General features: G+C 35.1%; 1 protein-coding gene across 8 annotated transcripts in view; it reads left to right on the top strand.

The window, feature by feature from the left end:
• Positions 1-16327, top strand: part of UBR1 (ubiquitin protein ligase E3 component n-recognin 1) — a 73178-nt gene that overhangs the window by 24612 nt on the left and 32239 nt on the right. For all 8 annotated transcript variants that reach the window (XR_011141488.1, XM_068946032.1, XM_068946030.1 and 5 more), the window contains exons 10-26: positions 224-312; positions 1142-1240; positions 2568-2725; positions 3329-3428; positions 3726-3854; positions 4665-4845; positions 5790-5851; positions 5983-6093; positions 7031-7096; positions 7307-7408; positions 8216-8279; positions 8808-8932; positions 9757-9809; positions 10827-10929; positions 11449-11497; positions 13488-13642; positions 14586-14685. Coding sequence is in view for 7 of the 8 variants with exons in the window: in XM_068946032.1 (XP_068802133.1) it covers positions 224-312; positions 1142-1240; positions 2568-2725; positions 3329-3428; positions 3726-3854; positions 4665-4845; positions 5790-5851; positions 5983-6093; positions 7031-7096; positions 7307-7408; positions 8216-8279; positions 8808-8932; positions 9757-9809; positions 10827-10929; positions 11449-11497; positions 13488-13642; positions 14586-14685 (1746 nt within the window). In the remaining variant the exon portion in view is untranslated. The remainder of the gene's footprint in view (positions 1-223; positions 313-1141; positions 1241-2567; positions 2726-3328; positions 3429-3725; positions 3855-4664; positions 4846-5789; positions 5852-5982; positions 6094-7030; positions 7097-7306; positions 7409-8215; positions 8280-8807; positions 8933-9756; positions 9810-10826; positions 10930-11448; positions 11498-13487; positions 13643-14585; positions 14686-16327) is intronic.

Below are 16327 nucleotides of genomic sequence, written 5' to 3'. Positions count from 1 at the left end.
ATGTGTTTTGAAGAATCCTGTGAGGGACTTGATGCTTACATACCAGTAAGTGTTTATTAAAAATAGAGGGCATAGTGGTATGGATAACTTTGTCCGTACGCTTCATAACTATTTCAAGGCTTTTAATGATTTTTAATTTATCATTTTTAACCTGTTCATCTCTTCCATAAAAACCTGCATCTTAGTGCAATAAAGTGAAGTGAATTGTGTTGACTCTTCACAGGAGCAAGGAAGGTTCTTCATGAACTTATCTTCAGTAGTTTCTTCATGGAAATGGAGTACAAAAAACTTTTTGCTGTGGAATTTGTGAAGGTAACTGGTTATTTGTGTTTTACACAATGAATTTTTAGTAACTTCAGAAACTTCCCCCAAAATCTGAAAATTGTTTCTGTATAAATAATGTCTTTTCAACATGCAGAGCTTCAACTACTAGCTCAGCCTGTAGCGAGCCTATTAATTCCAGTGTCACTAGTCTGTTTCTTACAGCTACGTAGGTATATATGATCTTTATGAATGCAGTATTGTTAGCATTTTCTTTATCTTTTGAAACAGCAAATGAACTAGAAACATCTTTTTTTTTTTTAAATACTGATAAAATAGTTAAGAAATATACAGAGCGTAAGTCCAAATTTTTTCTGGTGTTGTGGGAGACTTAACTCTGGTAAACCTAAGGTGACTGACACTTCATGGTTTTCACTGGACTGAGACAAAGCAAAGAAGGACTTGCATTACTCATTGTACACAACTTTTTAGGCAGCTGTTTGATAATTGTCCATACAGTTCCCTGGAGGAAGAAGAAAACTCATTTTATTAATAACTTAATGACTTTATCGATCTTTTTTTTAAGACATTTTATTTCTTTTCTTGAGGAAGATTGATATGTAGGAGGTAAAATATTTTGGTTGCAATCTGGCAGTACAGTTAAATTTGTGCTCAACTGTAACGTTAAGCCAGTGGGACACGGGCTTAAGTATTTTGCATTGAGGGCGTTGTGCCTTTTTTGTTGTTGTTATTTGAACTGCATCTGTTAGAAAGTATGAAGTACACCTCAAATACAATAATTCCTTCAAACAAAAAAGTAAACACTTTTAATTTAAGCTAGATTTATTTGTTTGATTTCCTCAATATTCTCTTTTCCTAGTATTACAAGTCATTGCAAAAAGAATACATCAATGATGATCATGACAGAGTTCTCTCTGTGACAGCACTCTCTGTTCAGATGTTCACTGTACCCACTCTGGTATGTTCAACTTATATCTATGAGGAATGTAAAATAAATGTGATAATTGCTGACAGTACCACATTTGCAAGCTACTGTTGTACTTGGCCGAGAGTTTGTGTACATTGCTGAGTCAAAAATGAATGATTTTGAGTTTTAAGGTCAATGTGAAACCAAAGCCTGAGGTTGTGTGAAAATTCATTAGAAAAGTTAGAAGGAATGCCAGTAGGTGGGAGTTCTAGGCAGCACCATTCTCTGTGTTAAGTTTCTGTGTGAGTTTACTGTTCATGTTAACCTTCTTAGGTAACTTTAAAACTGACTTTTAGTGGGGCCAGAAAAAAGCTTTTTTTTTTTTTGTTTGTTTGTTTTTTACATTAGAATTTCAGGCCTTTTCTACATGATCTTTCTAGGAAGAAGAGTAGGTCTATTACATTAAAGCTGTCACAGCAAAGAAACATGCTCAGCTGATAGAAATTACTGTGTTCATACATAATAAATACTGCAGGTTCTTTTGTAGCTTGGACTCCTTACAAACGCTTAAAATAATTTCTAGTGGAAAAGACTGGATTCAGGGGAAAAACTCTTACCCGTTCTCTCCAGCAAAATTAGGGAAGAGAGGAGTTGATATTTTTAATATTTTACTGGGAAAAAAAGCTGGGAGTGAGCAAAATACTGAGAAAATGAACTAATTTACACGTCATAAAGAATATACAAGGGCATAAACATGATAATCTATCTTCTAAGTAATATATATTTTATCAGTAAAGTCTATCACTAAATAAAAAAAAAAATCAGCATAGGCAAAATGAGCCAGAAGAGAGATACAGGTAGGGTTAATCACATCATGGAGCAGTCCCTGTTTCATTATTTTGTTTTCATCAGCTTTTATTTACCTGAACAAGAGTATTTGTAGGAATCATGCAGTTGAAATATTTTCTACTTCCTCTGATCGTACCTCTATTTGCAGCCATGGCTCTTTTTTTTTTCCAGAGTGCTGTTGGTTAATTGAGCACTTCTGCCTGGCATCACTGCTATTTTAATAATGTGAAGCCATGTAACCTTGTGATTTTTCTCAATAGGGAATGGTATGGCAGTTTATTAAAGACTGAAGATACATTCTGTTAACTTTGAGCTTGATGTACTGTATTGTAGATCAAAACTGTAGCAGGATATGGCACACCTGTGGGCACCACCGTCTTCACTGCAAATATACTTCAGTCAGCCTACAGCAGTGAAAAATATCTGTCCGTCTTTAGGCTGCTTTGAGCGCTACGCTGTCAGGTTCTCTTTTGTCCTAACACTGTTAACTCAGGCAGATTCCTACTGTTGAATACTTTTCTTCTTGCAGGCCCGCCATCTTATTGAAGAGCAAAGTGTAATTACCACCATTACAGAGACACTCCTGGAAGTGCTACCGGAGTACCTAGACAAAAATGACAAGTTCAACTTCCAAGGTTACAGCCAGGACAAACTGAACCGGGTATATGCAGTAATATATGACCTCAGGTTAGTGTGAAGTTGAGAAGCTTGGACAATTCTTAGAAAACTGGAAATAGGACAGGGTGTTTCAATTAGAAATCTGGTGATAAATAAAACTGCTAAAAAAAAAAAAAAATAAGCGTATGGAATTTTGAAGTTTTATTTTTCAGTGGTAAGTTTTCAGATGCCACAATTATATACTCTGTAAACATATCTATGATCTTTTTAAATGATATCAGTCCATATAACAATTGTGTTAATAAACAGTATATCTGCTGTCAGAGGCTACAGGAGATTTGGCTTCTATTCATTGTTATTCTGGAAAAGTTGTATAATCTTCATCTGCGTAGCACTTTCCACTCTTCAAGGTCCCAAATTAATAAATGTGATTAATAATGTAACAGCAAACCACCCCAAATAGCTTGGAGTTCAAATTTTGTTTAATTTCGAATTCCTAACTCTAGCACCTGTAATGTTTGGGGAAAATTAGAAGGGAAAAAAGGAGGAGTTTGAGATGGGGATGTAATGTGATGGTGGTGTTGATTATTTTAATATAATGAATACTTTAAATACAAGCATGAGCAGCAGAGAAGTGTGAGCAACAGAAGATAATGTTTTCTTTGGGGACAGGTATGTCTTAATCAGCAAGCCTACATTATGGACAGACCGTCTGAGGGAGCGGTTTTTAGAAGGATTTGTTTCTTTCCTAAGGATTCTAACTTGCATGCAGGTACAATACATTTAAATCATTTATTTCTAATATGCTGTTATAAAGATATTGCAGGACTCTCCTTTCCTCATCTGTTTGACCATAGCAATGCTGTGGATTAAACATACAATTGAAATCATTAAATTCTGTGGTCCCTTTCTTGGGTGGGTGAAGAAGTAGCGTTTCCTCTACAGTTGTTTAACTCTCTTAGCTAAATCTGAACGGCCTATGTTTTAGCATTTGCTTATGGGTTCTTCTGTTGTTTTAAATGTGTTATCACTAATCTAGCTTGAATATTTTGTGGCTTCTTCCATTCAGGGAATGGAGGAGATAAAAAGACAGATTGGTCAGCACATTGAGGTGGACCCTGACTGGGAAGCAGCCATTGCTATACAGATGCAGCTGAAGAATATTCTTTTGATGTTCCAAGAGTGGTGTGCCTGTGATGTAAGCAAATCAGTTGTCTGAGGTTCTTACATGTATGCCTTTTGTGAGTATTCTCATGTGCATTAATAGCTTTTTGGAAAAGCTCACTGTTGTACAGTAGTACATAAGGCCTCCACAAAACATGAGTCCAAAAGACTTTGTCTGTGATATAGGACAGAGAGAGGCGATCCCAAAGGAATATTATCCTCTAGATGACAAAGCTGAGCAGTGTACCAGACAAACTGTAAAGAGCCCATCTCTCTTACCTTCAGAATTTTGGCTAATGAGGTTCATGGTGATCTGACAGTTTAAGTTTTTGAGGGGTATGGTATTCACTGAGTCCAGAAGTGGACTGCAGAAACGTAGCTCTAATTGGGTAATTATGCTATAAGAAAGTCCTTAATGGTGCTGGAACTTATCCCTGTGCTGGGAGGAGGGAGGAAAATGTAAAATTTGTTAACTTAAAGACATTTTGGCATAGGTTTCTTTATTTTTTAGTAGGGAGAGAAGAGAAGTGGTAATGCAGTTCAGGGGCTTCTTGATCCAAGTTGGCCTGCAGACAATGAGAAACGTTAAAATATTGCAGCCTTAATAAGCGCATAGGTTTTAGTGCATTTGATAGAGTTGATCTTTAAGTAGAAGGATGTCCTCAATTAGCTTTATCTGATGATCTACTGCTCCAGTCCAATACTTCTCAGTATTAAGAAACAGAATAGTAATTATACTGTGGATTTTTAGCAGCTGTTTAGGCCATCAGAAAAAACAGGCAAGAATGTTGGTGTATCGGTATGACCTTTAAGTATATCTGTATGTATTTATTTTAAATTCTAGGAAGAGCTATTGCTGAAGGCCTATAAAGAATGTCACAAAGCTGTGATGAGGTGCAGCACAAATGGCCGTTCACGGGAAAAGACAGTGTTTCACCTGTGTGGTCATACTTTGGAGAGCAGACCTTACAGAGTGTCTACAGATCCTGTCAGCATACATTTACCTCTGTCTAGGACTCTTGCCGGTAGGTGCTGTGATTTATTTGGACTGCTGTTTGAGTTAGGTTATCAATTTTTATTTCTTAATTCTGCAAAGCATTTGAAATGAAGCGCTTCGTAGATCAATCCCTCACTTTCTGACATCCTCCTGATCAGAGGATCTCCATTCACCAGATACCCTGCTCAGATAAATTTTTCTCAACCCTCTCCCCCCATTTGTCAATAGAGTTTGGAGAGCATTTTTTTAAACAGGGGAGAGAGCAGAAAGCAGAAGTTAGAGGAGAAGGAAGAGTTTCATGTTTTATTAATTTCACATTAGGCAGTCTTCTTTTTTTTTTTTTCCTGAAATATTTTAATTTCTGTAGTTCTGTTTCTAGCTGTTATGCCTGAATGAGCGTTCACCGTTACTGTATCTTGAATTTATTTCCCAGCCGCCTATATCTTAGGACTGTTAAAATGCTCCTCTTAAGACACGTATTTGCAGCATGCTAGGGCAGATTTCCAGTCGGAATACAAAGGACTACAGCAGTGAGCGATGGCCATTCTCTCTAAAATGCAGATGAAAGCTATCCTGAAGCTATAGGCTTTTTGTCAGATCATTTACTACCAAGATACCATCTGCTAAGCTTTGTAGTCTTGAGATTCTATTGTTGCTGACATTGTGTGTTTTAAACAATGCTTTTAATGAATTAAATAAGTGACTAGATTTATTCTTAAAATAATGGATTATAAGACTGGAAAAAACTGTTGTGATAACGTAACAGATCTCCTATCTTAAAAAGAGCAAGACGAGCAAAACGAAACAAAAAAACCACCAGTGTTTCCTAAATGAAGTTTGATTCAGTCCTTTTTTTTTTTTTTTTTTAATTCTCAGAACTGAAGGTGATTTAGCTAACATTTAAAATTGGTTGGAAGACAAATTTGACTGATTCTTGATTTATTTTCACATTTTTTCCTGTTCATTATATAGGCCTTCATGTACGATTAAGCAAGACTGGAACCATCTCAAGACTGCATGAGTTTGTTTCTCCTGTAAGTTTTTGTTTCAAATACACTTTTTGTGATTTATACCCTGGGAAGGAGAAAGAACACCCCAAAATATCTCTTATAACTTTAGTAACACAGACACACATTAAACTGCCTGATTATTATTACTATTTTAGGAAGAATTCCAAGTGGACCTGCTAGTAGAATATCCCTTGCGATGTCTTGTCTTGGTTGCTCAGGTCGCTGCAGAGATGTGGAGAAGGAATGGGCTCTCCCTGATAAGCCAGGTACTCCCTACAGTATGCAGCAGTGACTCTATCCTGATAGTTTATGCGAATTATGTTCTCAGTGGCTGTTCCGTCCAATGCAGAAGGAGCTCATGTGGGCACTCCTACAAAAATTGGCTTAATTGATAGGTTTCTAGAGGGGAATTTAGATGACTGGCTTTATTTTCGGCTTCATTAACGGCTCTCTGGCCCATGTTAGACAAATATTTTCATTTCTCTTTTTGCCTTCTGTCAAAAAGTATTAATGTTACTGACATCTCTTCCAACCTGCTCTCAGATCTGCTAAAGAAATGACTATATAATTGCTGTTGCTTTACAACATAAAACGTTAGAGGCATTTCTTAGTGTATGGTAATTATTATGTGGAAAAGTTAAACTACTTGCATCTCATACTGGACTTCTTTTAGAGCGCCATATAAGAGAAAATAACAAATATTATTTTGTAGTACTTATTGGCTGCCTTTTTAGTGCAATAAGGGCAGAATTTTACTTTTACTGATCCTAGGTACTTATATTTCACATGCTTTGGCTTCACCTTTTTTTGTCTTTTGAAGGCAGAAAATTTCTGCATTTACCTTTCACAGGACCCTTTGGTAAAACCAAAGGAAATCTTGTTAGCCCCTTGTAGAACTGTCTCTGTTTCAGATCTGGGGTGGGAAAAGGTGGAGGACTTTTGCAAGAAGGGCTCAGCAGCCATCTGAATTATGTTGTCTTGGAAGAAGGTGAAGGTGTAGGTTTTTTCTGGGTAAGTGGAAAAACCAGTTTTCACTGCCGTCAGAATATGCATTTGTTTTGGAAGGAACACAAGACTTTCCCTTGGCTAAACAAAGGTGCTGTACAACTTTAAAAAAAAAAAAATTTGTGCAGTGCATTAGTTCAGCATTACTTCAGTGTTTACATTACTTCTCTGCTTAAGTGTTGTTTTCCTATTTCGTAGGTGTTCTATTACCAAGATGTTAAATGCAGAGAAGAGATGTATGATAAAGACATCATCATGCTCCAGGTATAGATATTCTGAATTTTTCCCACGTAAGACAAAAATCCCCATCACTGCTTGTGTCACTCATAACGTTTTAATCGATTTGCTTTAATTTTTGTTATTACTAGTTTTAGTATCATTTTGAAATGTGATATTGATTTTAAAAAACCATAATTAAAAAAAAATTCTAGTGGTAGCTGATGTTCATGTTACTTTTTTTTTTTTTTTTGGCAGATTGGTGCATCTCTTATGGATCCAAATCATTTCCTCTTGCTGATTCTGCAGAGATATGAGCTTGCTGATGCTTTCAAGAAGATGAAGCCCACCAAAGATCAGGTAAGTGGCAGATATTCCAGCTGATGAATTTGTCCACTTTTGAGTTTATGGAACATTAATAGATAAACTAGTTTCTATTCATCACTGTATTTTTATGATCACACTAAAACACAGCCAACACAAGACCTAGGAGTTAGTTAAATGATTTTGTATTCACAGTTGAGGATTTTTTTATTCAAAATTAACAAACAGGCTTTGCCCTCCTTGACACATTTTAGTTCAAAGTGCTTTCCAGGTACCAAAATGTTAAAAGAACAGTAGTACTAGCATAGCATAAGATTGAACAAATGGACCAGAAGAGTATCCATCCTGTCTAGTATATGCCTCCTCCACATTTATGTCTTTAACTCTGCTCGTCTTTGTTCTTTGTCTTCCACATTCACAAGGTGAAATTATTACTTGGGTATAAACTCATTTCTTTGTTAATAATATTTAATTTATCTACAATATTTCTCAAGCTCTCAATATCTCTATATCTCTCAAGCTGTGTTGTGTGTCTTTTGATTTGGAATTGAACTTTTTTGGACTGTCCTGCTGCTTCCTGTGGCTTGATTGAGCTTTTACATAATCCTTCATTTGAGATATGTTTTTTCAGTTCTTTCCTTTCTTCCATGTAAATTTTGCACTTCAGTTGCAGAATAATATCCGCTTTATAAGCGCAGGCACTTTTTACAACTCTTTAGAATGGAGTGTTCTTCTTACAATGCACTGCTTCAGTGAAGTAATGCATTTGAAGGCTGACCTCGTTGTCATTTGACGGATTTTCCTGGCTGTGTTTTTTAAACTGATTTTTTCCAACTTTTGTAGGATTTGATCAAACAATGTAATGTATTAATAGAAGAGATGCTACAGATTCTCATCTACGTTGTGGGTAAGTAACTGTTTTCCCTAAAAATGGTATTAATGCTATTTTGAGGATTTCTTTTGTTTTTAATGGCTTGTAATTAAGTTTCTTTCTTCTCTCTACTATTGTCCTGGAAATTAATGCATAATTGCAGTTTGAAAAAACGGGCTGCTTTTTTTTTTTTTTTTTTTTTTTTTAAGTAGATGGTATGAAGAAGGTACTGGAAAATTCCTATTTTAAATAGGTGGTTCAATAACACAAGTATTTGTCAACTGGAAGCAATAGGTTTTGAGATAACTTTGTAATTGACTATCAAGGTAGACTATGAAGAATAAAACTCTATCTCAGCCCATCCTGTTAGGAGCCTAAGCTATAAAAGCCATTCTTCCCTGTTGTCTCCTCTCAGATACTTGAGAGGATATCCTCAGATACTTTCTGAGGAATGCAAACTTGTATCATGAACTATCCAGCAATAGCATTATCACTGTGCAAGATTAAAAATTGCTTTCTAAGTGTAATGTTTGCTATTTTCCTTCTTTTGATGCACCCTGGTAGGGGAAAGATATGTGCCTGGAGTGAGTAACGTAACAAAGGAAGATGTTATCATGAGAGAAATCATCCATCTGCTATGTATTGAACCAATGGCTCACAGTGCAATTACCAAGTCTTTGCCTGAAAACGTGAGTTCTGGTTTGATTGTTGCTTTTTGCTTAAATACTTTTTCTTTTTATGTCTTTTTCCTCTTTGGAGTCCACATCTTTATATGGAAGTGTTTTATTTTTGGTATAAATTGTAACTGTTGCCTTCAGAATTATGGTATAACATGACAAATGGGGTTTTACACCTTACTGATGTGATAAATGCCATTCAAGTATGGTTTAATCTGAACAGGATTATATGGGGACTGTGCTTTGTGGTGAAGTGTATTCAAAAACGTATCTCTCCTGGATTCAAGACAAAGGTTTAAAGTTATTTTCTGTTTTGGCCGTGTAGGACCATGGAGCCATTCTGTCTTGTGCATCATCAACAAAAAATGATCCTATAATTTTGATCACTTAAACCTGTGCAAATCAGTTGAAAGATGAGTCTTGTACAGGTCTATTTGACAGCATAGTTGGCCCTGCAATTCCGTATTACCTGTTGAAAATCCACCTAAAGGAGAAGAAAGCAATTTGAATTTTATAGTCGTTGCAAACTTCTAGGGCTGGTGATCAAGGCCAAAACCTCTAGCTTTTCCTCCACTGAGGTTGGGTAAGGCACTGTGTAGGGGGATCAGCTCTGCTAGAAATCAAATTTTACATGACTGAATGAACGTTTTTATTGTCTATACTGGGTACTTATTTTTAACTTGTCTATTATGAATGTAGACTTTCTAAATAACAATGGGCAAAATATGAATTAGGGAATTGATCTAAATCTGTATGTTTATCTTTGTTATACCTAGCATATTACTGAAGATATTTGAATCATTATATATTTATTCCAAACTAAATTTTTTTACCAGGAGAACAATGAAACTGGCTTGGAGAGCGTAATTGACAAAGTGGCTACATTTAAGTAAGTTCTTAGTACTGTTTTATCAGTAGCATGAAAGTGAAATAAGAGCTCTTAGCTTATACAAGCTACGCAGGCTGCCCTACACAGTCTTCATTCAGCTAATATTTTGCTGTCTTGAAATATATGCGCTTTCAAATATGCACAGGAAAGCAAACTGTATGGAGCATCTGAATGTTCTTTTCTTCTGCCCCTGTCTGCCTTCAGATTAAATTTGAGGAGTCTCGGGAGTTTAGTACTTGAGGTTACTAGTAGGAGAGTCTTCAAAAGTTTATTTAGTTTCAGAGATGGTCAAGAACCTTAACAACTCGTTTTGCCTTTGACAACGACACTAAATTGTTGTTTTTGATGTTACTGAGTTGCTAACTTGCTGGAGCATTCAGATGGAAGTTTAATATGTGCACATGTAGGAAAGGCATTAGTCGTAGGAGTTGAGAAAAATCTGATTCATATATCTGTTATGTTTTTGTCACAAAAATGTCTTGTAATTTTAATTGTTTTAGTATACCTTATTTTAAGTTACATGTGGCTTGCTTATTTTTAATCAGTGGCAGCTACAGGTGTGCCTAGTAATTTTGCCTTGGGAATGATGTAGGAGGTTCAAAAAATGCTCTTTTGGCTCATTCAGCTGGAAAGTAGCTCTTTGTGTTACTTAAGTTTGTACCTTGGTTAAAGTGCTGGATTTTATAGGGTCCAAATGTCATGATAAGACAGTAAGGTCCAAATGTCTGATACTCTTAAGCTATAAATTAAAGATTAATTTACCTGTCGATGACTTCATGGTGTGATGTAAACTGGAAATATTTCTGTAATATTTAGTGTAGTGTACAGTATCAAAAATTAAAGACAGATAACTGCACCTACTTTATTCTCCTTATAAGTTGATGAAGCCACCGTTGCTTCCCGAGGAAATGCTAATAACAAAATGGAATAGCAAACTGTGTTATTAGTTTGTGCACATTCAGAGATGTGCTGAAGATGCATTAATAATCTGTATGTCATGAAAAATTCCCTTTTAAGGAAACCAGGTGTGTCTGGCCATGGAGTTTATGAACTGAAGGATGAATGCCTGAAGGAATTCAATATGTTCTTTTATCACTATACTAAGACACAGCACAGCAAGGTAGGCAGTGTAAGATTCACTCTCAAAGGTAGAAGCAGTGCATGCTTTTCAATGTCTAAATAATTTTGCTGACTCAAAGGAGTTAAGTTGATGGGTTATCAAGAAACTGATCTAGGAAATGGTGTGTACAGCTAACTTTAAAACCAAACCTAATGAAGTTAACGTTGTTAAAATAAATTGACATGGTATAATTTGTATTAGTGTTTTTCCCAAGGTGATTTCTATATTAGCTCTGTTAACACGTTTTGTTCTTACGATAAATAGTTAAGAATTACCTTTGAATTGGAAGACCCCAAATTTTGTTTATATAAATCTTAAATGAGGAAGAAAGAGCTCCAATTATTAATCTCTACAACAAAATTAAAATGTAATATTATTAAACATATTTCAGAAAAGATTTTAGTTACATGACTAAGCATTGCCTGTGTATCTTACTGCATTTACTAGTCTATGGTTTCTGATTGTTTCCTTGCATACTCCTGTAGAGATGCTGATATTACAACACTACCTTTTCTATAGGCTGAGCATACACAGAAAAAAAGAAGAAAACAAGAAAACAGAGATGAAGGTAAAAATTTGGAACTGTTACCAGCAAATCAACAAAAGTGATATTTCAGTGTTACGAGTAGCGCATATAAAATAAGAGCTTTGGGAGGTGGCTTGTGACTTATAACGGAATAACAGTTCATATCAAAACTTTGACTTTCTTGTGATTTATGGTAATCATAATTAGCACCTGACATTTATTTCAATTTTTTTTTTAAATGAAAACAAGAATTTTGGAAATTTTGGTTTAATTTCCATATAGGCAAATCAACATGATATAATATCTCTTGATAAAACTAACAACTTTGATTCCTGCTGGAGTAAATATGGAAACGAGAAAAAAACCAAAACCAAAAAATTTTTGCCTTCTTTCTCTGACATAGAGTAAAGATGTAGTAGTACCACGTAGAGAAAACTGCAGCAGGAATTAGTGCTTGTCACTAGTCTGTAACTATCTGGAGTCTGAAGTCCTATAAATTACAGTTTTATTTTTGACAGCTGCCAATGCAAACAGCAGTAAAACTGCATGTTTCTGTTGTAACACAAACATTATTTCCCCTTTGAGTTTACTTTTCATCTGCTCAGGTCGCAAACATTGAGTTGTTTTGAAGAAGACTTTGTAAACCGAACAGTTATGTATGATAAGCAATTTAATAAAATCAACTGAGATATTGCCTAGTTTTGTTAGTTACAATAGATAATTTTTTTTCTCTTCCCAGATTGCCCTTTATCTTCGGCTGAGTACTTTAATCTTTGTTTTCTATCCTAAACTGTACTTTGATTTTTTTTTTTTCTTCATACATTCAGGAGCACTACAGCATTTCACATCGAATATGATTGAAATTCATTCTAAACGAGTTTTATTCGCTTTGAGAGCGGTGGAGCTGAAGAAGAATAAATTGACATTGTCACTTAAAGGGGCATAGTTAACTGGGAAATCACATTCTCTTTGAAAAATTTTAATTTCCTTCATTTACAAGTAATTCTGAAGATTATGGCATCTGGCAAATCAATGAGGAAAGTGGAAGAAATATGTGGATTATTTTTGGTTGTTTCCTCTGTTTTATACATTTGACAGCTGTTCAATAATACTTTTTCATTTTTTTCCCCCTATTCACTTTACAGACTTAAAATGTTAACAGGGATGTAGAAAAACATTTTTTTTGTAGAACTTGTTAAAAATGCCAATATTCAGATATATTTATGAGAAACTCACTTTCATTTAATTAGTCAATGCACTCCTAAAATAGGAAAATAGCTGTGTGTGTATTACCCCTGAGGCTACTGGTTATGTTGCAAGATACTTTGTGCTTTTATGTTGCCATGCTGTCTTTGACAGTAACTTTGTTATCCATTAACAATCTAAGTTGTTAAACGATTGGAGGTCTTAAAGGTAGTAAATTCCTGAAAAATTTTTGAGACTAGGCACCCAGGTACCAAAAGAAGATTTAAATCAGCACTTCCACATAGGAAAAGGCGTGCTATGAACTGAGCTGTTGTTAGTAGGCACCAAGATTACATGTGGCTTCTGGGTGAGAGACTGTACTACATAGTTTCAATATTAGCTCAAAAATGCATGGTTAGATACCAGAGAACCTATGTAGCTTGAAATGATCCAAATGCCCCAGTAGCAGGAAGAATTTAGAGCTCCAGTCCCATGAGCTGTGGGATACTCTAATATGAAACACTGTGCTTTTGAAAGATTCAGTGCTCGCTCTTGTTTAACAACTTCAGAAGTTTGTATCCAATGCAAAACAAAAAAAACTTATCTATCTCTTATCTAAAAAACTTATGTGTATCAGTGGTATATAGATGCCAAGAGGCAGTGCAATATAGTAAACAGATTGCTCGTTATTACTAAATACTTGTGATGGGTTGTTTCTTTAGCTTAGTTTGCATATATATATATATTTTTTAAATTAATTAAATGCACTTAGTTTTTCCAAAGATGAAAGGCGACCAAGCAATTCTGTTTGGTCATGTTTCTATTGATCGAAAAAACTATTTTCTAGCATTGCCACCACCACCCCCTCCAGACTTCAGTCCTGCATTCAGCAATGTGGTGAGGCTACTGGACTGTGATGTTATGATGCATATACTGCGGACCATCCTTCAGAGAGCAGTAGAACTGGAAACCCACTTGTGGACTGAAGCTATGATCCAAATGGTATGCTTAGTATTGGTTTCTTTCCCATGATGATTCTTATATTAAGTCTGTTAACTGTTTATGATATGCCAAAATGGGTAAAGGTAAACATTGAATGGTAGGAAATAGCTTTTTGACCCTCAAACCTGTTTTATAATCTTGCTGTTGAAGAAAATATTTCTAATTTTTAATCTCTACCGTAAAATTGAAATGCAAAACACACCAGTATTAAAATGAGAACATTCATCAGTTTTCTATTTTGCTTTTCTCCATGTGTTGCCTTATCAGTGAAGGTTGTTTCAAAATGTGATTCTCCTTACCTGACTTTTTTTCTTGAAACTTCCATGTGCAAATAGGGAACCCTTTGATCACATTAAAGAAATTAGTTATGTGATCCTGTAAGCTGCAAAGTTGCCCAATGTAAATGTCTTTGGGGCCTCAGTGATGAAATAATGTAATTTTGTGAATGCTTACAGAGTTCATTTTACCACTGTGAGTTTATGCTTTAAAAAAATAAGATTACTGACACTGATAAATTAGGTGGGTTTTTTTGTGTGTGTGTTTAGAGAGTCAGGGCTTGAATTTATCAAATGATTGAATTAATCAGCTATGTCAATTAGAGTGCATAGATTATTTAATTGCTCTACCTGCTAATCTTTAGATTACGAAATTAACCAAACTTTCGTAGATTTATGTTAGCAAAATGACAGATTCACATGTAAATAATGTGCAATATGTGCATGTTTATTAACTGCCCTGTGTATTTCTTGCATCTGCTTTTAAGTATATTGGCATTGCAGTTGTTCCTTTCACGTACGATCTTTGTACTTTTTTTGGTTCTTATGTGTGGCTATGGATAAAATCAGTGTAAAGCGTAGGGAACTGTATTAAACATTCTCAGCTTTACTACCAGTTTTCCAGACCTCTGACAGTGAAGGAGTTTTACCACTGTTATCTTTTCTAGGTGCTTCATCTCCTTTCTCTAGGGTTATTAGAAGAGAAGCAGCAGTTACTGAAGTCTCCGGAAGAAGATGTAACCTTTGATTTTTATCACAAAGCAACAAGTATGTTACCTTTTCTCTGAAAGGATAGAGTAAATTAGTATAGCTTGATTTTTGTATGAGCAGAAAACTAGAAGAAAGTATTCAATTTTTTTAGTCAGCCAGGCTTTGGTTTTCACTATAGGATTAAAAGCTGCTGAAATATTTCTTTGAAATAATAAGTAAACCAGGTTTTGAGTCGATTCCTTTGTTTCCAGTTGATAGCTATGCTGAAGAGGAGATGTGCTCCTCTTCCTGGGAAGGAAATGAAAAAATAATACTGGCATTAGGTGGCTGAAAATGGTGGTTCCCCTGCAAGAGGATTATTGAAATGGAAACAAAGAATTATAAGAATTCTTAAAGAAATAGCAGTCGTTTAAAGTGAACTGTCTGCATCTTTTGTGCTTCTGAGTTGTACTGGTATTGATTTACATGCAAGTTAGTCTTTTACTGTGGTGGTGACAACAGAAACAAAACTTACTGACTATGAAGTGTGCTCTTGTTCTTCTTTTGCTTGGCTCCTCCAAATCTGTAGAGAGCATTTCCTAGTCTTATATTCAGGCCTAGTGAGTGGGCGTTGGGAGTTTGCATTTTCTAAATAATCTTCCGTTATTCGTCTTATCTAGAGTTTCTCCTTCACTGTGTAAGAATAAATACAAAAAATTCCTTTATCAAGCTAGACAAAACTGTCACTTGAGAGGTGAAACAGTGATAGGAACCAAAAAGCTGCTGATCTGCCTGTATTTATTTTTCAAAAATATTGTGAAAAGAGGTGTCATTGAGTTTGAAAAACACTCCCATTTAACATTTCACTTTTAACTATTTCCTGTTATTGAGCAAGAAGAATCATTAACATCAAACTGAACGTATTTCTGTCTAGAAAGCTTCTGACAACTCGAGGAATGCATTAAAACTAATTTTAATTGAGAGATGTTAGTGAGATAATTCTCTGTCAGATTTAGTTTTGCATTTGACAAAGCATATAGCCAATTCTTGTTTTCTGATGTGTAATATGTTAGACTGGTTTAGCAGGGTGCTCTGGACTTGGATGAAGGTCCATGGAAATCAGCACCTGTAAGGTTCGAAATGTACAAAGTACCATGCATAAACAGTTTCTGCCTTAGTAAAAATACTTTATTAAATATTACCAGAAAAAACAAAGCCACATTTATGTGCTTCCATAAAGAATTTAAAAATACCTTCTGATAAGTCTTAAATAAAGGATTTTTGTAGTATTTTGTGTCACTCTTTAAAATGCAAGTATTCATTTTACTTATTTCAAATGGAAAATGCTGTACAAGAAATCTAATTGGAGAGTAGTCCCAATTTCAAAGCATGCTTTTGTTAAAGAATAGCTTTAAAATGTTGTTATAAGGTGTGAGGAAGAAAATAACAATTAGTGAAATTATTATAATTCTTATAACAGAAATGCACTTCTGCATAGTGAGTTTTTAGAAGACTTATATAAAATAGGTCTGTGCACCACTGCTTCTCTTTGAAACCAATAGATGATTCTGTTTTGTCTGCCATTTTCAAAAGCAGAAGAACAAATATTATTGATCTGTGATGGGGAAAGTTTCTACATTGGAATAAACAGATGAACTCCAGATGGAACTGTGACTGTACTGGTTTTGTGGATGAATGTTTGTTGTATAACTAGCAGCAT

Source organism: Struthio camelus, chromosome 5 (assembly GCF_040807025.1).
Source record: "Struthio camelus isolate bStrCam1 chromosome 5, bStrCam1.hap1, whole genome shotgun sequence".
NCBI classification, from domain to species: domain Eukaryota; kingdom Metazoa; phylum Chordata; class Aves; order Struthioniformes; family Struthionidae; genus Struthio; species Struthio camelus.
This window is presented reverse-complemented; position numbering and strand designations above follow the sequence as displayed.